This window comes from Nicotiana tabacum, chromosome 22 (assembly GCF_000715075.1).
Source record: "Nicotiana tabacum cultivar K326 chromosome 22, ASM71507v2, whole genome shotgun sequence".
Taxonomy (NCBI): Eukaryota; Viridiplantae; Streptophyta; class Magnoliopsida; order Solanales; family Solanaceae; genus Nicotiana; species Nicotiana tabacum.
Window position 1 is genome coordinate 191133492 of NC_134101.1, and position 21797 is coordinate 191155288.

At 37.2% G+C, this 21797-nt stretch overlaps 1 protein-coding gene across 5 annotated transcripts; it reads left to right on the forward strand.

The window, feature by feature from the left end:
* Positions 1 to 1708: 1708 nt before the first annotated feature.
* Positions 1709 to 19436, forward strand: LOC107829830 (histone-lysine N-methyltransferase ATXR7). Of its 5 annotated transcripts, none has more exons than XR_012705215.1 (22): positions 1711 to 2344; positions 3125 to 3656; positions 3825 to 3941; positions 5474 to 5782; positions 5854 to 6204; positions 6288 to 6419; positions 6504 to 6635; positions 6720 to 6851; positions 6936 to 7235; positions 7425 to 7895; positions 8046 to 8433; positions 8514 to 8816; positions 8900 to 9205; positions 9299 to 9448; positions 9569 to 9990; positions 10091 to 10213; positions 10401 to 10481; positions 14130 to 14183; positions 14291 to 14442; positions 14903 to 14971; positions 15045 to 15122; positions 19178 to 19436. XR_012705215.1 is itself a non-coding variant. In XM_075244520.1 (22 exons), the coding sequence occupies exons 3-21, from the start codon at positions 3162 to 3164 to the stop codon at positions 14922 to 14924; spliced, it is 4440 nt and encodes a 1479-aa protein (XP_075100621.1). In that variant the 5' UTR covers positions 2211 to 2344; positions 2693 to 2806; positions 3125 to 3161; the 3' UTR covers positions 14925 to 14971; positions 19178 to 19436. The 5 variants fall into 5 exon arrangements, 4 of the variants coding, with proteins under 4 accessions (XP_075100620.1, XP_075100621.1, XP_075100622.1 ...); XM_075244520.1 differs by lacking the exon at positions 15045 to 15122 and adding an exon at positions 2693 to 2806 and having other exon boundaries at positions 2211 to 2344; XM_075244519.1 differs by lacking the exon at positions 15045 to 15122 and having other exon boundaries at positions 1709 to 2344.
* The last annotated feature ends 2361 nt before the right edge of the window (positions 19437 to 21797 follow it).

Below are 21797 nucleotides of genomic sequence, written 5' to 3' on the forward strand. Positions count from 1 at the left end.
AGTTTGCTAAAAGTAACACTCTCCATTTCGCGAGAGGGTAAAACCTCAATATTTTTCCAATCACAATCCTTCTTCACGATGGGAATACTGGCTCGGGTATTCACTGACAGCTCTATTTCTATCATTGTTAGGATCAAATGATTCTTTTTAAACATGGAGATCCTTTTTGAAAGATCACTGTGAAGGGATGATTGTATTTATTGTAGAAGGACCAATGTCAGGTTTCTTGGACTTACTTTTCTTGGATGGACCGCTTTTGGTACAACCCCGATACCGTTATATAAAGAAATCAAAATAAATATGTGTACTTTAGTAGCAAAAGATGTGCAGTCGGAGGGCAAAAATAGCAAAAAATATGGTGATTAAAGAAATTAATATGTGAATTTGAAGGTTTCACTGAGGAGAAGGAAGTTGCAGAGAATTTTTAAGAACTCTCGATGAAGAAGTGTGCAAAAGTGAAAGATGAAATTAGAGGAAAGGAAGAAGTTTATAGGTGGCTCAGAAAAAAGTCATCATTACTAACATGCGTAAATGTTTGTCGAATCACAGGACTATACGTGTTCGGCTCATTAACTGCAAAGAGATATGTGTCCTTTTAAGTCTTAGAATCCATTCAAGAACTGTTCTGCCAAGAAAAGAGAATGACTTATCTACTTTTCGGCCATATCAAGCTGAGTCACCAGAAAGTAGAGAGATTATCTGTATTGGGCAAAGTTTGAAGATTACAGGTGGATGCTTCTCGAATAGACACGTGGTAGCGAAGATATGTAAGTGATGAGTCAGCAAATGGCTAGCACCAGTTATAAGCGTGTGACCGGTACTATACAAGTTTCGAAGGTATTAAGACCAGGGAAGAGAATTTGAAAGTAAGGTACCATTTGGAAAGGACAACATTAAAAGAGCAGCCGTTATAGAAAATCATAGCATTTATTTTCAACCGTCATGCAACTATCAAGATGGGTTTTTACTCACTTTAAAAGAGGAGCATGATTTGGGGATACTGTCTCATCTAATTTAGCTATAAATAGTGAAATTTATACTCATTGAAGGACATAAAATATTTGTATGAAAAAAGGGTGATACTATTCTCTTATCGATAAAGCTTTATTTTATTGTTATTAAGATTTTCGCATTGTTCTTGACTCTGGAGAAATCAATTTGAAGCTCGGGCTTGTCTTTTCCTCAGTTATCCTTATTTTACTTGCTTTGCTCTTTATTATTTTATTTTATCGGATCAATTTAATCCACATATCTATAAACCACGTAACAAATTTAACTGTACCTATTTGCGAGTAAACAATTTAGATCTATTACATATCATATCTCATGTCTCTATTTATATAATTATGTATAGGCTTACAAAAAAATTGCCTTAAACATGCCATTAATAATTTGGATTACGGAGAAGATAAGGGGAGATTATGGAGATGTGAAAGTTACAACTATAATAGTGAGAAATAATAAGAATTATTAATTACATAATAAAGAAAAGTATTGGAGTAGTGGATATCCATAGTAAATACTATATAATTTAACAATAGAAACAATACTTCTTATATATTTTAATATGTATTTCATGGCTGATGCAAATATTTGTTGAATGCGGATATAGCTAAATTTTATTGTTTTTAATATACAGTTTTTATTTTTATTTTTTATTATTGATACGAGGTAAAAGCACAAGGTGAGATATTATTACTAATCCCTCAAACAAGTGTGCTTTCTCTTGTTTACTCTTGCAGTCTTGCCTCGACTTCTTCACCTTCTTGCCCTTCTCTCTCTCATTCCGAGCTTCCATACCATCCCTATACCTTCCTCTCTTATACACGCACCAATTTTACCAAATACCCCACGATAAATTTTTTTCCACCCAAACCTTTGTTTCCCTGAAATAAGGGTCGCTTCTATATCCAATCTAACTAATACCCACAACAAAATCATCTTCTCCGCACCTTAGGTTTTTCTCTGTAGGGTTGCCGCGGTTGCATCCTTTATCCTTCTTATCACTGATAACTACTGCTAGATTTTCTCTGTAGGGTCTTCTTATCTAACTCGCTTTTAGTCTATTTATCGACATACGCATCAGAATTGTATATTATGAAAACTCCGTTTAAAAATTAAATTGAAACAGGTAATAGGAAAAAAAAAAAAATCTTTGGAACCCTCAATCGAATTCCCCCAAAGTTATGGTGTCTTCGATCATATGCCACGTGGAACCCAGTGAAGCGGAGACGAATCATACCCCATTCTACTCTCGAAAGAGATTAAAGCCTTCGGATTCACAGGGTTCTATTGGGGATGAAAATCCTGCTGATGTAGTGTCTACAATGGAGTTCACTATTGGGTATTGCCTGATTTTTCCATGTCTAATTTTTATTTTCAATTGGTATATTTGCACTTTTATCCCTACTTATCGCCAAATTCTAATTTGGTCCTTGTGATATATGGTTGAACACATTTAATTTTCAATTAAAGGAAATGTGCTCTTTTGATCCTTCTATTTGTAAATCTTCGCAAATATAACGAATTAGTAACTGTTAAACCATTCAACTACACATATTATATTAATTTTGTATTGCTACTCCATATGTGAGGGTAATATAATTCTAAAAATAGTCTATATATACCATATTTTCTATGTAAAGGGACCCAAATCACTCTTTTTAATTAATTCAAGGTTACATATGCTTAGTGAATCTCAGGTTATAATCGCAATGAAGGCAAAAAAGACACTAGGTGATTTCTTCCCAGCTGACTTAAGACTTAGTTGAGAGAGTTACTAGGTACCTGTGCTGGGAGGTAGCAGGTACGCACAAGTTGGCCCAGATACCACTCATAACAAAAAATGCTTAGTGAAATATGACAAGAACTAAAATTAGGGTAATCTTAGTAGTTCAGTTGGTTGGTATCTGAACTTTCACCTTATTGGTGAGGGTTCAATTACCAACCTTGTAATCCCCTTCCCCATTTCCCACTACAAAAAATAACAAGGACTAAAATCATAATTTACTAGTAGCAGATGATCACAAGTGCAATTATCCCTTTTCAATTTTATGTGCACACTTCACACTATTTATACTTTATTGTTTCTTCTGTTTTTCCGGGCTTGGTGTGATATTATCAGTTGCTTGAAAAATCTCGGTTCACCATTATGTGTGGAAATGAGTTGCCAGTCTAATGGGGAGATTGAGAATGTTTCATCGCCTCGTGATGTCGGTGGCAGTTCAGTAGGTGACAAGATCAGTGTAGTGTACCCTCAACCTCCACTTGCAACCGGATGGATGTATGTCAATCAACAGGGTCAAATGTGTGGTCCTTACATCAAAGAACAATTATATGAGGGTCTATCTACTGGTTTCTTGCCTGAAGAACTTCTGGTTTATCCCATCTTAAATGGGACTATGTCAAATGCAGTGCCCTTAAAGTATTTCAATCAATTTCCTGACCATGTTGCAACTGGCTTTGCTTATTTAACGGCTTCGTCCGGACCGATGAATAAATTCTCCGGAGTTGCCAAAGACTTAGGAGGAAATGGAGTGGAGTTGACAACAACTTCCCCTTACTCTGACTCAGAGGCTAAACATGGAACTCATTCCTTGAACCAGCATGTCTCGACCACTGGCTTTGCGGGAACAGTTGCTCCCTCTATGTTTATGGTACTTTCTCTTTTACCTTTAAGGATTTGTGTTGTTCTGAGGTGATTCTCTTATAATTATTAATGTAATTATGGAATCTGGATGAGACAAATAGACTTTTATTGTATTTTCTGCTATTCTGATTCCCTATTTCTGACTTTCCTTTGCTTAATATTTTGTGTGAAATAGGACTACGAAGAATCGTGCTGGCTGTTTGAGTATCATGATGGGAGGAAACATGGGCCGCACTCTCTTATAGAGCTTTATTCATGGTATCATTATGGTTACATTCTGGATTCAGTGATGGTGAGCCTTATATCTTCCTTAGCATTTTGTAAGTCTTTAACCTAGCACTATAGCACACGGTGCAGCTGTTTCTCCTACTATCCCACTCATTCTGCTGGAAGATGTTTGTTTTTTTGTTGGATGTACCATTGGATTTTCTAAGCTATATGCACAACTGAATCTATGTAAATGGTGCACCCAGTTTTGATGGGTGGTGCTACTGATCACTTAACTTTTCCAAAATTCAATATGACTTGTGTTTTAGCGGAAGCACAAAAGCTGTGAGAACTCTTTCAACTAAATATTAGTATTGTTTTTATAAGTGATGCGATTTTTATTAGAGAAGCAAACTTGGGAAGTGGGGAAGTAGCCTCTTTTTTGAACAGTCAAGTAAGGGACAAGTATGCATTATTTGTATAGAAAACTCAGGAGAAGAGGCTCTTCTTGTGATAATGTTGAAAGTAGGAACGTAATAGGATTCATTTCTATTAAGGCGAATCCTTAGAATTTCTGTTGCGACAAAGTTCTATTACCATAGTTAGTGCCATATTTCAAAGGTGTCTTGATCTTAATTCTGTGTGGGCAGGTTACATCTCGATTATTCTTTTTGTCACTTTCTTCCTCCTGACTTCTGTCAGTTGGCCTTACTTAACCCATAGTCTCTTCTCATTTTATCCACACGTTATTCCCGCACATCTTCTAATATCCTCTAACTTTGCCATTTTGAATCTGGCATAGCTTTCCTATATTCTTTGCTCTTGTTGCCGGGTTAAAGTTCTTGTCACAACTTGAAAAGGTTTATTTATTAACTGTTTCTCTATTCTACTTTATATCATTTGCCCCACGTTGCAATCTCCAAACCAAACTCAAAGATACTTCGCAAATTCTGTTAAGTAGTCTCCCCTTTTCTTATCTTCACATCAGTTGAACTTTATTTTTTCATTATGAATTATTCCCATGAGTTTCAACTTGCTTCCCTTTGTTTTTCTAGCCTCATATAGCTCAACTACTAGTTTGGATTCTAGGCAGCTGAAAAGACTGTTCGTGGTTCTCATCGCCAATGATTTTAAAATCAAAGTGACTCCGGCCAGTTGCATCCATAGATTGGTAATCACAAGAGAATCCTACTCTTAACTCGTTGTTTTAATTTTTTCTAAGGTTTCTGAACTAATTTTCCTAGGTTTCGGAAACAGCCTCTCGGCCTTCTTGAAGGTAGGGGTAAGGTTTGCGTACATACTACCCTCCCCAGACCCCACATGTGGGATTACACTGGGTCTGTTGTTGTTAGTGCCTCTACTTGAACTTTTTTGAGTATTTTATTTTTTTACACGACTCTTTGAATTTTTGGTCCCATCGGAGTGCTGTGGCAATAATTCTATTGTAATGAAGCACTAATTAAGTTCTTTTTCTTGGTTTTGTGTTGATTTGAGGATTTTGACCTTTTTTCCCTCGTTGGCTGTATTGTTGGAGATTTTCCAACTTTTTCATGCAAGGTGGCACTGAACCTAATTGGTATGTGCTCAGTGTTTTCTTTTTCATGTTTACTTTTGCAGATACATCATGCTGATAATAAGTTCAGACCCTTTACTCTGAACTCTTTAATAAGCAGTTGGACTACGGCTACCCCTGGAGCTCTTATGTCTAATTCCAATGGGCATGAGACTGCCTTTCTACCAGATTTTGTATCTGAGATTTCTCATGAAGTATGCTCACAGCTTCATATGGTGATCATGAAAGCAGCTCGTAGGACTCTGCTCGATGAGATTGTTAGTCATGCAATTTCAGAGTGCATCTCTAAAAAGAAAGATCACAAGAAAGTCACTAATCAGTCTGTCAAAATGTCCTCCCCTAGTACCAGAATGGTAAATAACATTCAAGCATTAAATTGACATTTAGAATCTTGCGTGCTACTTATCATTTATGCTGTGAACAGTCTGCAGGTTTTAGTGGCAGTAAGGCCTTAGTTGCTCCTGAGAGCAGTACAAAAGCTCCTAATCTTCTTGACCAGAAATCTCCTACTGCTGAAATTTCTTTGCAGTCTTCAGGAAGTTCAAAATCTGTCGGAAGCTTTGAGAACTTTTGTGAATCTTATACAGTTGTCTGCAGAACGTTATTCGACTCTTCCATGCAAAGCATCTGGAATGCTGTCTTCTATGACCATGTCTCAGAGTTTGCATCTGCGTGGAGGAAGAAAAAGCGATGGTCACCTCCTTGTCCTATGGTTGAATCAAACATTCTAGCAAAGTCGTACACCAACTGCACCACAAAGCTCTCTACTGAAGTTGTAAGTTTTTTATGCTGTTGTTTTTCCTGTCATTCTGCAGTGCTTATATATCCTGTCTTATTGACAGACGTATGACTTTGTAGTTGCAAGTGGACGAAGAATATTTTGGCTGTGATCTTGATTTACCTCCAGGGTTTGAGGAGAAGATTGTGACAGTGGATTTGCCTTCAGTTTTTTCATCAAAAGATTGCACCGCAAAGCTCTCCACTGAAGTCGTAAGTTTTTTATGCTGTTGTTCTTTCCCGTCATTTTGCAGTGCCTGTGTCTGCTGTCTTACGGACAGATCTATGACTTTGTAGTTGCAAGTGGATCAAGAATCTTTCGGCTGTGATCTTGATCTCCCCCCAGGGTTTGAGACAAAGAATGTGACAGTGAATTTGCCTTCAGTTTCGTCATCAAAAGATTGCACCGCAAAGCTTTCTACTGAAGGCGTATGTTTTTTATGCTGTTGTTCTTTCCTGTCATTTTGCAGTGCCTGTGTCTGCTGTCTTACGGACAGATCTATGACTTTGTAGTTGCAAGTGGATCAAGAATCTTTCGGCTGTGATCTTGATCTCCCCCCAGGGTTTGAGACAAAGAATGTGACAGTGAATTTGCCTTCAGTTTCGTCATCAAAAGATTGCACCGCAAAGCTTTCTACTGAAGGCGTATGTTTTTTATGCTGTTGTTTTTTCCTGTCATTTTGCAGTGCTTGCGTCTCCTTTCTTACAGACAGACCTATGACTTTGCAGTTGCAAGTGGAGCAAGAATCTTTCGACTGTGATCTTGATTCCCCCCCAGGGTTTGAGACAGAGAAAGTGACAGTGGAGTTGCCTTCAGTTTCTTCATCTTTTAATGATGAAAAGGGGTTGTCTAAATTCAGTCATGCAATGGACTCTGAAGCTAATGACCGTATGCAACTTATCCTTGATTGTGTATTGGAAGAACTCCACCTGTCTGCTAAGATGTCATTGGAAGAATACTTTACCAGCCTTTTGCATGAAGAGGTGACGGGAAAAGTTCATTCTCTTGAAGATGGCATGATAACCAAGGTGAATGTCTGAACTTGCTGTAATTTGTGTAAACTTTATGCTCTCTCCCCTAGAAGAGGATAGATGGTGGAGAGATTTTGTTGAAGTAATGCTTTACCTGGTAATGTTTTCCCCTGTACAATTGGAGACGCCAATGTGTTACCAAATATAGTGAATTTCAGCTTCTCAAGGAACAGTTTTATTCTGCAGGTTGCTGAGGACTCGAATATTTGTCTTGGTGTTGCAAGTGAAAATGATTCTTCTGATGCCATTTCGGTTTCAGAAAACTTATCATGTATAGATATTCAGAACACTTCACTGCCCGAAAAATCATTGCACCAGAACTCTATTGATACATACATGATTCCTTCATCTTATTGTCTTTCAAGTGCATTTCAGAAGTCTGCTTGTTTAGACAATGCCGCCATAGATAAAATGACTGACGAGCTGCAACCACCTCAATGTGAAGCTGTTCCTGTGCAAACTTCTAAAGTTCGGCTTGCTAGGTCTGATGATCATATTCTGAGGATAGTATGGTATGCTATCCTGTCAAATTGCCGGCAGAAGGTACACGAGAAAGCACTGGGAGAGTTGAAATTTTTTCTTCTTGATGACTTAATTAGAAAATTTTTGACGACTTGGTGTTCTGCGAAGAGACGTGGTAAACCAGAGGATTCTGAGGTGAGTGCAAATTTTGGGCTTCTTAGTGCTGTCAGTTCAAAGAGTTAATTTTTTCCCTCAATTCAGAGTTAATGTTTTACCCTCTTAGAGGCTAGTTTCTCCTCAGTTTAAAGAGTTAAGGTCTGCTGAATGATACTTCTGCTTTGTCAGGTTACAAGAAGCAAAGCGTATAACGAGAAACGTGATAACTCTCCAGTTGCATTGAGCAAAAGCGTGGATGGTTTTCCTAAGGTACCTACAGTAGCAGGGAAATACACATACTACCGGAAGAAAAAGATGGTCAAAAGAATGTCAGGTTCTTCACTGCAGCCTCTTCCTGATAGAGACGTTGGCTTTCAAAAGAGATCTTCTAACAAGTCAAGGAAACAAGATCTCTTGGGGGAGGCAACAGAGAGCGCTAAAGGTGTCAATGCAGCTTCAAGTGTTAAGGAAATTGGGCTGAAAGAATGTCGCAGAGAGTTGTTCACTTCAGTTGCTCCTCCATCATCGGTTATTAATTGCAATACAATCTCAGAGAAGGTTGCCTCTGTTTCCAGAGGTATTTCAGTTTTCCTGAGTTTTCTCAAATGTCATTATATTTTTTTGTCATGTTTATCATACTTGTACCAAATTTTGCAGCGGGGAGAAGTAATGCAACCCGCAAGAAACTGAAAGCTACTTTTGTTGCTGAGGATTCCGGTGATATTGGGAAGGTTGATGGAGACGTTGGCTTCAAAAAGAGATCTAACAAGTCAAGGAAACAAGATCTCTTGGGGGAGGCAACAGAGAGTACTAAAGGTGACAATGCAGCTTCAAGTGTTAAGGAAATTCGGCTGAAAGAATGTCGCGGAGAGTTGTTCACTGATGCTTCTTTAGTTGTTCCTCCATCACCGGTTATTAATTGTAACACTATCTCAGAGAAGGTTGCATCTGTCTCCCGAGGTATTTCAGTTTTCCTGAGTTACTTTATTCAAAAGTCATTATATTTCTTGGTCATGTTTGGTGTACTGTACCAAATTTTGCAGCGGGGAGAAGTAATGCAACCCGCAAGAAACTGAAGTCTACTTTTGTTGCTGAGGATTCTGGTGGTATTGGGAAAGTTGATGGAGATGTTGGATTCAAAAAGAGATCTTCTAACAAGTCAAGGAAACAAGATCTCTTGGAGGAGGCAACTGAGAGCACTAAAGGTGACAATGCAACTTCAAGTGTGAAGAAAATTGAGCTGAAAGATTGTCACAGAGAGTTGTTCACTAATGCTTCTTTAGTTGTTCCTCCATCAGTGGTTATTAATTCTAACACTATCCCAGAGAAAGTTGCATCTTTCTCCAAAGGTATTTCAGTTTTCCTTAGTTACTTTTCTCAAATGTCACCAGAATGGACATTATATTTATTGATCATGTTTATCACACTTCTAAATTTTGCAGTGGGGAGAAGTAATGCAAGCTGCAAAAAACTAAAGGTTGCTTTTGACTCTGAAGGCTCCAGTGACAATGGAAGGGTAGCTGAGGTTGTGAACAGAGAATTGGGCACACTTGAAATGCAACCTACTGCTTCTCTGAAAAAGACTCCTCAATGTTAGTGTTTAAGTATCATCTAATTTGTCCTCTATCTTTCCTTCGTTTATGTTATCACTGTTTGCATGATCTCCCATGTTTATTTCCTCTATAATAAGTCTTTTTTGGGCTATTGAGCAGTGGCCAAATTACCAAAGTTGAATAAGAGAAAACTCGAGTATAATATGTCAGCATCTCGTTCAAGAAAAATTCAGAGAGTATCAAGTGGTGCTGGCAGCCAACCAGCAACTAAGGAGGTTATTGTAGAGAAGAAACAGAAGGGTAAATCCCGGACAGCAAAACATTGTCCACAATCAGATGGCTGTGCTCGATCTTCCATCATTGGTTGGGAATGGCATAAATGGTCGTTGAAGGCAACTCCTGCTGAAAGGGCTCGTGTTAGGGGAATTACTATTGATCATATTCAATCTGTCAGTTCAGATGCTAATGGTTCTCAAGTGTTGAATGCTAAGGGAATTTCTGCAAGAACAAATAGGGTTAAGTTGCGCAACCTCCTTGCTGCTGCCGATGGTGCAGATCTCTTGAAAGCTACTCAGTTGAAGGTAACATGAGAATGCACTAAGTTATAATTTTTTTTTGGATTTATTTGTTTTTTGTAATTTGTTTTATACAAGTTACATATCATCTCTCTGTCTTTGTTAGGCGAGGAAGAAGCGCCTACGCTTCCAACGAAGTAAGATACATGACTGGGGTCTTCTTGCCCTTGAGCCGATTGAGGCTGAAGACTTTGTCATTGAATATGTTGGGGAGCTTATACGTCGGCGTGTAAGAGCATTATTTCCCTTCCTGAAGTACATTCCAGCATGCTGCTTTTGCCTAAGTCTTCTTCATCCATTTTGGTGTCTTAGCTTTGTTTAATTTGTGGCCAAATAATTTTGTTTGATTGCCTGAAACACTAATCTCAAGTGCTCATTATTTGAACTGTTACTCAGTTTTTTTTTTAGCTTATCAGGTATCCGACATACGAGAGCACTATTATGAGAAGATTGGAATTGGGAGCAGTTACCTTTTCAGACTGGACGATGATTATGTGGTGAGAAAATATTTTGAGAATTCAATTTCTTGTACTATTATACAGATTTCTCACATGGTTTTACTTAAGATAGAAAAAGAAACTTTATTAATACAGGAAAGTAGAAATTCTATTCTAGCTGTACTCTGTTTGTCTATATCTATCCAAAAAAAGTCATTACTCTGGGATCACACTGATGCAATGGAACTCACTCATGCCAAATCTATTTTGGTACATATTGCTGTTAAAATGTTCTGGTAGTACTGTCTGATCGAAAGACCGTGTAATAGAAGCACGAAGGCAGACACACAAAGGCATTATTTTTTTCATAGTGTTCCGAACTCTGGTAGTAATAAGCTCATTAAGAAGTCTTTCCAGGACAATATCTCAGTGTATAGAGCAATGCAAAAAGGCATTATTTTCTTCTTCTGCTGCTCGAAAGCACTTTTTGTTTTTGGCTGAACTCCTTAAATCTCAAGAGAGTGCTTTGGCCCCAAAAGAGTGCTTTTGGCTTCCTAGAAGCTTGGCCAAACAGACTATTAATAAGGAGCATTTATGACATGTCAAACTAGAAGTAGGATTGGTGTTTAAAAAACTATAATTATTAAAAAAAAAACGGAAAATGGTTAAAAATACCCCTTTACTATGTGAAAAAGATCATATATATCCTCCGTTATACTAGTGGTCCGTCACAGTCCGGACGTTATAAAATTGGTACAAAAATACCCTTTCTCCGTTAGAGCCTCCACCATGTTCAACATCATCCTACGTGGCCTAACTATTCGCTGAGGTAGATGCCACGTGGCAATGCCACTTCACCACCCCAACCCCATTTTACCCCCTCCCACCACTTCTTCCTTTCCATAGTTGCTCAAACCCTTAAAGATGAATAACAAAAAAAATTCAGAAAATAAATTAGCTAAACATGAATTCCAATTTTCTTTACTTATCTAAATTTACCTTAAATATCTCTTAATTATTTATTAAAAACACAAAGATGCAACCTTTGAACCATATCGGCAGCAGTTGAAGCTCCACAAAGTCTGGTATTCGAAGATGATCTTGAAAAATAATTAGGCTCAACAGTACCACTAGAAATAGTTAGGCTGAACCTATGGAGAAGGCTCAAATACATGGGACAAGTTTGAATTGTGGGTGCACAAGCGTGTGATTGACCTTTTCAGTTTCTCAGAGGCTAAGCAGATCACCTCAATCACCATTGAACCGGTATTGAGGATGGGTTTGCCATTGCTGATTCTTGGATTTTTCTCTGTTTTCAGTAGGTTGTTGAATTACTCATTATCTGTTCAAACACTAGTGGTATGGAGTTCCTTTCTTGACCGTCTAAACTATGGGCTTGAGGTTTTGAGACGTAAGTGGATTAAGGTTTTCTACTTCCAATTACAGTTTTGCAGCTAAAGCAGATACTACTATTTGATATGGAGAAAAGGATTTTTCCGTTATTCGATAGCAAAATAATAATAATTTTAGATATATTTTGGGCTTCCATCAAATCCCCAATCCGCATTTAGATCATCCACTTTCAAGCTTTCATGATCTCTTTGTTTGGGATCTTCTTCTGGAGGTTTCAGCCATGGCTTTTTGCGCCTTGGCGTCAAGTCTGAGCTGCTCAACCTTGTTTGCATCGTTATTAAAAGTGATGGTAGTGATTACAGTGGTTGGGTAATGTTAGTGATGGTGTTTGGGTGAAGGGGAAGGTGGTGGTAAAGGAACAAGTAGCGAGAGGGGTAAACGGGATTGGAGTGGTGGAGTGGCATTGCCACGTGGCATCTACATCAGCGAAAAGTCGGGCCATGTGGGATGATGTTGGAGTGGTGGAGGCTTTAACGGACGATGGGTATTGTTGCACCAATTTTATGATGTCAGGGGCTATAGTGGACCAATAGTATAACGAAGGGTATATATGATCCTTTGCACATAATAAAGGGGTATTTTTGACCCTTTTCCGTGAAAAAAAAGATGATTCACACCTCTCCTCGAGCCTCAAGTAGTTTGGGATTGAGGTATAGAGTAGTAGTTGTTGTACACATCTCCGTTCACCTTCCCTTGTGTGTCAATTTTTTTTTCCTGTAGCAAATTACCTATCACTAGAATGAATCACTATTATTAGGATATTGACTTTTCACCGTCACAACTAAAACATTTTGCAGACCATTATTTAGTTTACCTTCTTGTTTCATGTTAAGCAAACTAGGTAGAAGCTTTAGATGAATCTAATGGTGACAAATGCAACTGTCTGTAATTAATAAGGGTTGAAAGCTATCTGTCCAAAATAAAAAAAGGAAAAAAAGTTAATAGCTTTAATTTAAGATTTTATTTCCATATTTATTTAATCTGTACTTCCATATGTTGCACCTACGAATGGAAGCCGGAAACCTAACTGGAATGAGAAAGAAAAAGCAAATGGAAACACCGTGAGAGGTGGAGTAACAACAATAGTGATCAATGCCCGAGTCCTAGCAAAGGCGACTCTAGGTGAATTTTCCATCTACCTAAGTAATTGGTGGGTAGAATTACCTGATACCTTTGGTGGTGGGAGGTCGTAGGTACTCAACGGATTAGTCAAGATGCGTGTAAGCTAGACTAAAGATGTGAAAACATGCACAACAATATACGACGTTATTACATTGGGAAATACACAAATATACGCAGAAAAAAGATTTAGATCTGGAGTTTATCTTTTTAAGACGGAAAAAGCCTGTAGAAATATTACAAACACCTAAAGATATGTATTAATCAAATTTGATACATAACACTAAGAGCTTTTCATTCCTGAAGCAAAACTAAGAAGAAAGAGGGATTAGCACTTGGCCTACTATGGGCAAAATCTTTTAGGGGTAAATTGGTTATCTAACCGATTGATTGGAATCCTTTGGGTATTTAATGGTTTTGTGACTTAAAGAATTGAATAAGGAAGATTTATGTAGTGTGTGAAACATATACTTAGCAAGATCACTAGTAAAGAAATCAACAAGTAATTATTTCCGGATCTTATGTTCTTTAAATGCGCAGCTTATCAGTCAGACACCTGGTTGCAAACGGAAGATATTATTAGTTCACTACCCCAAAAGCCGAAAGTTAGACCCCAATACTGAAGTATGGTCTAAAGAAATCTAACACCTAGCTAATTGCATATTAAGGTTACGTAGTGGAATTGGACTTGTTCCCATTCTACAAACCAGATTGATCTACATATTAGGTTTGTTATTGAAATAAGATAGACCTGTATAGAGCTGAATGGATACAGATAGTTGAATAATTGATTGATAGATTGAATTGTCAAGTCTTAAATGGTGTAATAACTGCTTATTGGAACCACATTACTGTTCAGTTGAGCTGGATCTGAAAATCAATTGCTACTAGATTCATAAACATGGGGATTAATACTTGGATTGCTGATTCTTGTAATTGAAATTGCTGTTGTTTGTTTCTTAATGGTGGATGCAATTCACACTTGGCTATAGTGACCGTGATAACTCTGGGTATAATGCTTAGTCTAAAGGACTACTCTTCCAAATCATGCTATTTTTCTGGGAGTTAAGTCTAATTAATCCGATGTTGAAACAATAGTCATATTATGTTGCATATTATGAGAATTTGATGGAGATTGAGCCGACATTTCTTAGTAACTGACTGATTCTTGTTCAGGTTGATGCAACAAAACGTGGTGGTATAGCCAGATTCATAAACCATTCTTGTGAGGTAACGTTCTTACTGTTAGAATTATATGACTCTTCGACATGAAGTAAGTACTGCAGGTTTTTCCATTCAACATGACGCCATCCGTTTGATTTTAATGAATGTTGCAGCCGAATTGCTATACAAAAGTTATAAGTGTTGAGGGTCAGAAAAAGATCTTCATATATGCTAAGCGGCATATTGCAGCTGGTGAAGAGATTACTTACAATTACAAATTTCCTTTGGAGGAAAAGAAGATCCCCTGCAACTGTGGTTCCAAGAGGTAATGTTTTGGTCGAAGATTGAATTCTTAGCTAAGGTTTTCTTTTTTGATAAAGAAATTCTTGGCTATGTTTTTATTGTCTCTGCGATATATAACAAGAGGTATATGACAGGGAAAGAATTTTTTTGCTAGCTTTATCCTTTGTTTGATAGTTCTGTTGGTGAAACACATTCTCCTTAACAAGATGACAGTTGACGAGTATTTGTTTTTTCCTTTTCTGGATGACATTTTGACAAGACTTGCATATTAATTCTCTGGATCGTATAAATTTGTTGCGTTTTAGCTCAAGTTGTGTTTTTGTTCAAGTGCACAACTGTTATACTCTCTAATTCTTTTCCAAATCGTTTATTTCTCCAGCGATGTCTTAAAACTGTTATTTCTGTTAGCTTTCTTGACTCAATCTTGTTAAAGATCAGGAAAGGCCTTAGCTTATTTTGTTAATATATGGATGACTTATTAGGTGTCGTGGCTCAATGAATTGAAATGGAAAGGAGATGACAGATCTGATGTGTTCTGCTGCTGTATTTAGGTATCTCTGAAGTTTCTCGAGTTCAATCTTTTCGCTGTCTGTTTTCGTATATACTCCTTTTTCTCCTCCTTAGGGTCCTTTCTTGACTGATGGTTTCCAAGAACACTCGCTCTGCAGTTTTGCAGACAGATATTGTCATCATGTACATATAGTAAGCAATGATGTTGTCTATAGCAGCTCTTTTCTTTAATGTTTCTAGATTCTAGAAGCAGAAACCAATTTATACCTTGTTGTGGAATTATTGTTTTCTGAATATAGCCATCTTTCCCTACTTGTGTTTCATCTGCATTTTATTATTTTGTTACTATTTGTGCTGTATCTCAATCCTGCTCCAGCATATGTTGTCTCTGAATTGCTGTAGATCATCCACTAGTAGATTCCTTTTCTCCCGTGATGCGAATCTGATGCTCCTGTTATTTGGACAATCTACTGCTTCTCCTCCAATGCTTCGATTCCTAGATTAAGATGAGATATATGTATTGCCTCTAGGTGAGGAACATATGGAAGTTCTTTTTGGTCAAGTCTTTGTACACATCAGGGATCGTAAAGTTAGGTGTGTCTAAAGGTCCAGGACCACCATCGAAATCCTGGTGGTGGAATGAGGAGGTACAAGGAGTAAATAAAGCTAAAAGATAGTGTTATTACTTATAGGAAGTTGCCAAAAGCAGAAGAGGAGAAGCCTTTGCAGAATACAAGAGAGGTAGGTAGGAAGCTAATTAAGCTATTAGTGAAGCCCGAGAGGAAGCTCTAGATGGCTTATACCAAAAGGGGACACGAGAAGGGTAGAAAGAAATTTTTCAACTAGCACGACTGGGAGGAAGAAAGATAAGGATTTAAACTAGGTGAAGTGTATTAAAGGCGATTCTCAACAAGTGCCGACAGGAGATAATGAGGTCAAGGAGAGATGGAGAGGCTATATTGATCAATTTCTCAACTCTAACCAAGGCTCGAACTGTGGATCTCTTGGAAACAAACTTTCTACCTGCACAAGGTAGGGGTATCTGTGTACAAATTGGCCTCCCAGACGCCACGTGTGGGAATGTACGGGGTATGTTGTTTCTCAACTCTAACTAAGATAATGACATTTTAGACCTCCGCACATTTGTGTACATAGGAACTTTAGCTACATTCAGAGAATTAGGCGATAGAGGTAAAAGATGCCATGAAAATATGAAGATTAGAAGAACTTGTGGTCCATATAATATCCCTGTAAAGGTTTGGAAGTGTCTTGGAGAGGTTGGAGTAGAATGGCTTACCAAGTTGTTCACTCCTATACTGAGAAGTGGTAGGATGCCCAAGGAGTGGAGGAAGAGTACCCTAATCCCAATTTATAAGAACAACAGAGATATTCAAAGTTGTTTGAACTATCGTGGCATTAAACTGACGATTCATACATTGAAACTTTGGAAAAGAGTAATAGAGCGTAACTTACGAACACGACTAGAGGGCAGAGAATTTGGATTTATGCTAGGTAGATCTACTATGGAAGCTATATTCTAGTTAAGAAGATTGATGAGGTTTATCGCAAAAGGAAGAAAGATCTACATATGGTGTTCATTGACCTAAAGAAGGTATATGATATAGTACCGCTAAAGGTTCTTAGTGGGTGATGGAAAAGAAAAGAATTCATATTAAATATATAAATGCCATAAAGGACATGTATGAAGGAGTCGTCGCTAGCGTGAGAATAGTAGTAAGAGATACAAAGGAGTTTTTCATAATAGTGGATCTACGCCAAGGATCAATGTTGAGATGTTACAAGTTTACCCTGTTTATGGATGGGCTAACCAACACAATACAATATAAGGCCCCATGGTGTGTGTGATTTATTGATGATACTGTGTTAATTGATGAAACCAACGAGGGCGTCAACCAAAAGCTTGAATTATGGAGAAACACTCTAGAGAGTAAATGTTTTAGGATAAGTAGAAGTTGACTGAATACATGCACTGCAAGTTTAGCAAGCATAAAGTTGAGGTGAGACTAGAAGGTATTACAATGCCAAAATATAAGCAATTTAGATATCTAGGATCGTCGTTTCAAGAGGATAGAATGATAGGTGAACATGCTACTCATAGAATTTAGATCAGATGGTTGAAATGGAGAATTGTTGAGTGTTATGTGATGGAAGAATGCCTACTAAAGTGAAATGTAACGTAACAACTATAAAAGCGAGAATGTTATGTGGTAGTAAATGATGGGCCGCAGAATTCCAACATATCCAAAAGATGACTATTACAGAGATATGGATATGAAAATGAATGTGCAGTCATACAAGATTAGATGAGATTAAAAATGACTATATTTGTCATAAGGTGCAAGTAGTACGCATTGAGGGTAAAAAGGGAGGTCCCGTGAGATGGATTTGGCCATGTCCTGCGTCGACCTACAGATGCACCGATCTGTTGGTGTGAGATTATTATGAGTGAAGGTGTCAAAAGGGGACAAAGTAGATCTAAAATCACATGGATGAAGTTATCTCGAAAGACCTACAAATGCTTGGAATTAATGAAGACTTAGCTAAAGATAGGACAAAATAGACGAAAAAGATTTATATAGGTGATATCTACTAGTTGGGAATATGTTTTAGTTTTGTTAGAGAACATCTAGTATTCTTATTATTATTACGATTATTTATATAGAATTATTTTGGTACGATTATGACATGAGTTGAGCTAAAATGGAGAAGTGAACATTCATATAGCCGATCCAAACTTGGTTGGGATTGATGCATCGTTATTATTATTGTTGTTGAACAATCCGTGTAAATGTTAAAGTACTTTCATCTTTCATTTCTGAAAGGAGAAGAAATAGTGTCAGTTGCTCTTTATATGTATTGTTTGTTTTCTTGGTACCTATTTTGTCAGTCAGCTAGTGAGACCTCTTCATTAATGGGTTCTAAGACATTTAGCTTAGTTGTTGATGTTATCACTTAAGCGATAGAGCTTACCGAGGAATGATATGAGTTTCTCTCATGCTACTTGGAGTCTTGGAGATAGGTTAGTATAGTCGATGGAGGGCCATTTCGTTGACAGGTGTAAAGTAGTGTTGGCACTGATGCTACAGAGCCTCACATAACGCACACATGTATATTGTACAGTGGTGTTGCCAGAAATTCCGTCAAGGGTGTTCAAATTTTAAACAAGACAATAATTCTTTTTGTCAATGAATGGTGTACCAAAATTTTTAAATTAAACTACGCAACATTTAGCTAAACAATAATTTTTTTAAAATAGAAATATAACTTTATAAATCAAAATTAAAATAACAAAAAGACAACGTTAGAAATTTTACTTATAAAAGTAAGTATAAAATCAAAGGAAAGAGAGTCGAAAGGATTTATAGTTTGTAGAGAGCTTTTGTTGAAGAAATTTTTATAGAGCTTGACTTTTAAATTATAAAATTGATTTAAGAAGTAACTTTTAGTTAAAACTTAAGATTAGTTATTTATTTATACACAAATTTTACGTTTTAAGAGTCATTTTATTAGGAATATTTTTAGATTGAAAAAGAATAAAATAAACCACATGGTGGACTGCGTTTAGTTTTAACACAACTTTGATCCCGTGAACAACACGTCACTTTGAACACCCCGAACCGCTGGACTGCCTCACTCAACTATGTCAAGGGTGTTCAAAGTATAATATGTAATTACATAAATTTAGTATTTAACTTATATACGCAGTATAATGTTTTGGCGAAGGGTGTGCGCTTGACCACCCTTGGCATAGGGTGGCTGCGCCACTGGTCTTGTATATGCATGTAATATATATATATATATATATATATATATGTGTGTGTGTGTGTGTGTGTGTGTGTGTGTGTGTGTGTCTGAATTGTCAGTTTTCAGTGTTTTGATTCCAGACCTGTCCTCTTCTTCATCATATCTATCTCTCTCTGTTTGTGTGTGCGGTGTCTCTCTATCCTCCTGTTTTGTTGAGACAATTGATTTGGTTGTGTTCACCTTTTACTTTTGGCAATATGAAGAGATATTCACTTGAGCTTCTTCATGGTTGCATTTGAAGGTTGAATGTAGAAGGATCTGTACGAATTCCAAAAATGTAATACAGTGCATGTATAAGACATAACCATTGAAGAATGGATGCTAATTTGGAGATGGATGTGGAGATTGCAAATCTTAATAATAGCTTTTTTCGCCCATATGCTTTATTGTAACTTTGTTTTGCCAATTTGATATCATTTCAGGGTTTGCCCTTGCAACTCTTAGTCGGGCGTTACAAGATGCATACTCGTACTTCGGGGTTTACACATTCTTGTAAAAGGACGATGAGTGTGTGCCCCTTGCATATATTCTTGTAGATATCACAGTTGCAGATGAGTTCCTCTCTTAAGAATTCAAAATCGGTTGTGCTTTATTATGCAATTTCAAGGCATTTTTTTGGAATTATATATCGTGTACAGACATACATTATAAGTATAATAATATATCATATTCAGCTACACAGAATTCAGAGTACTTTTTTGTTTCTTTGGTTGTTATGTTGAGATATCTTGTCAATTAAGTTGTGTGAGAGTGCAGTAAGTACGCTTTTAACAGTTATTGATGGCTCTACTTATTTTCAAGCTTACATCAAAGAGTCAATATGCTGTGTTTTTTGTGAATCTAAGTCTCCATAATTTTTCGAGAGATACTAATGCTATAATGTGCTGTCTAACATAATAAGAGAGATGTTCAAAATTCTAGTATGCCTTTTGTATGTTATGAAAGATGATACAGTTGTCTAATCAGCTTAATGTTTTTGAGCTTGAAACTTAGCAATCATGCGCAAATTCAAGTTGCTAATTCTAAATAGCATCCCTAACTTTTTCTTAAGAGTTGAAACCATTTTCTAGTCTTGGGCTAACAATTCCTTATACTGCTACGGCAAAGGTCCTAGTGTGGTTATTTGTCAAGTTACTTGCAATTTAACAAAGAAAACATTTTTTAAAGGATCACTGCAGTGAACGCAGATGTTGTAAAGGATCTTTGTTTTATTGTTCTTATTGCCTTAGACATGACGTGATACCAATCCTAATTATTAATGACGCAGGAACAATCAGGTATTGCATGCCCATTCATTCAATATTGCTAGGTGATGATGATGTGGGTTGACATCTATCTGGTACGTGTCTTCTATTCTCTATTTGGTTTTCTGCCTTCCACCCAAGCTGCAATCTAGTTCGCATAAATGAATGCATCAAAGCAATGGAGGTTTCCTGCAATTTGCTTCCATCCTCGGGTCTTGATCTAGGCACATGTCACGGGTTCAAACCTTGCTACAGACAAGCATGATATATAGGTGAAGGGTAAAATAACTTATTCCTTATCTATTAAGTGTCAACACTAGCCTTCAGTGATTTCTCGTCTATCCAAAAAAAATAAAAAAAATTCCTTAATCAAACGCTGCCAACTCTTCAAAATTTCAGATCCAACCTCTTCTTCTTTATAGATCGGCATCTTCAAATCGATAAAACCCAAAAGGTCAATCGGCCTTCAATGGCGTTTTCAGACCATCGACGGTGTTTAAAATCACATTTTAGATTTAAAACTACAACATCCATACTAATATATAGTATATTTCTGTATATAATATCTCAAGCCCAATCCATCACCTTAGCATCCATTTGCTACAGTCACATCCTCCTATTAAAAATACAAATTTTCACCATTAAAAGACCATAAAGATCAAAACTTATCTTATATTTTTGGGAAAAACAAAAGATTTTAACTTTATTGAAAATAAAAAAGCAGAACATATAACAAAAGTTCAATTTTGGACTTACCAACTGTGAGAAAACAAGCTCCAAAATCATGAGAAGGAACACAACAAAGACATGGTCAGAACCTAAGTTTCAATTCCAAATAGTTATTATCGGAAAAAAATTGGGCAGCTGCCATGTCGGGTTCCTTACAACACCAAATTATTATATTGTTTCTATGCGACCAAGGTTATGAAAAGGGGAATTATGGTACAAGCTATTATTGTTTTCTATTAATTTCTATTTTTTTGTTTCTTTAGTTAAGCACTTGCGGCCTTAAGAGTAAATTGATTCTTTGTTTGGTGTTTCTAAATGATCATAGAGTGCGGGGAGCAGTGGTTTTTGGATGGGGATAATGGCTATTGGTAAAGTTGGAAGGCGAGGGAGAAGATGATGATAATATTTTAATAAGAAAAGGGGTGGGTTAATTAATGACTTGGCAGCTGACATGGCAGGTGACATGGATAAAATTGATGTGGTCAGCTGCCAGTGTCAAAACGTTAGGGTTAGGGGTATTTTTTCAAACTTCATTAACGGCCGGGACGAGAATGGCCGAAAAGTGTAACGGGTGGCACAAGTAACCAATAAACAATAGTAGAAGGGCAATTTTGATCCTTTTCCCTATAATATATATCAGTCTAAGGTGGAGCTCGTGATCTTTGGGTGGGGGGTGGGGTGTTCTAATAATAGGTGAGTGGTGCTTAGCGCAGACGTGGTCGAGAATTGGAAGCCCTTTTGGTTTCGCACCTATACTTTACATGTACTCTTCATTTTGATATCGCCCAAGTTACTCGCATTGGACCTGTATAAACACGGCATGAATATCTGAGTTTTGAAGTCCAAGTCAGGGATTGGTTGAGAGGGTCATAGTCCTACGTACGTTAGCTAATGGACATATGACTTCTATCCATCCATTTTGAAGTTTTTGAGTAAGTGTATCTTTCAAAATACGCTTAAAACCAGCAAGATCGAAAACACCTTTTTCGGTTTCATGCCAACATCCAATACATTTATCAGGCTCCAAGTTTAAGCTGGCGCGCTTTTGATTTGTTAAAATTCAGATTGA

Coding starts and splice junctions, on each gene's coding strand:
- LOC107829830 (XM_075244519.1), top strand. CDS start 2,187: ATGGTGTCTTCGATCATATGCCACGTGGAACCCAGTGAAGCGGAGACG. Junction 6,205..6,287: donor CAAAGCTCTCTACTGAAGTT/GTAAGTTTTTTA, acceptor ATGACTTTGTAG/TTGCAAGTGGACGAAGAATA. Junction 10,482..14,129: donor GACTGGACGATGATTATGTG/GTGAGAAAATAT, acceptor ATTCTTGTTCAG/GTTGATGCAACAAAACGTGG.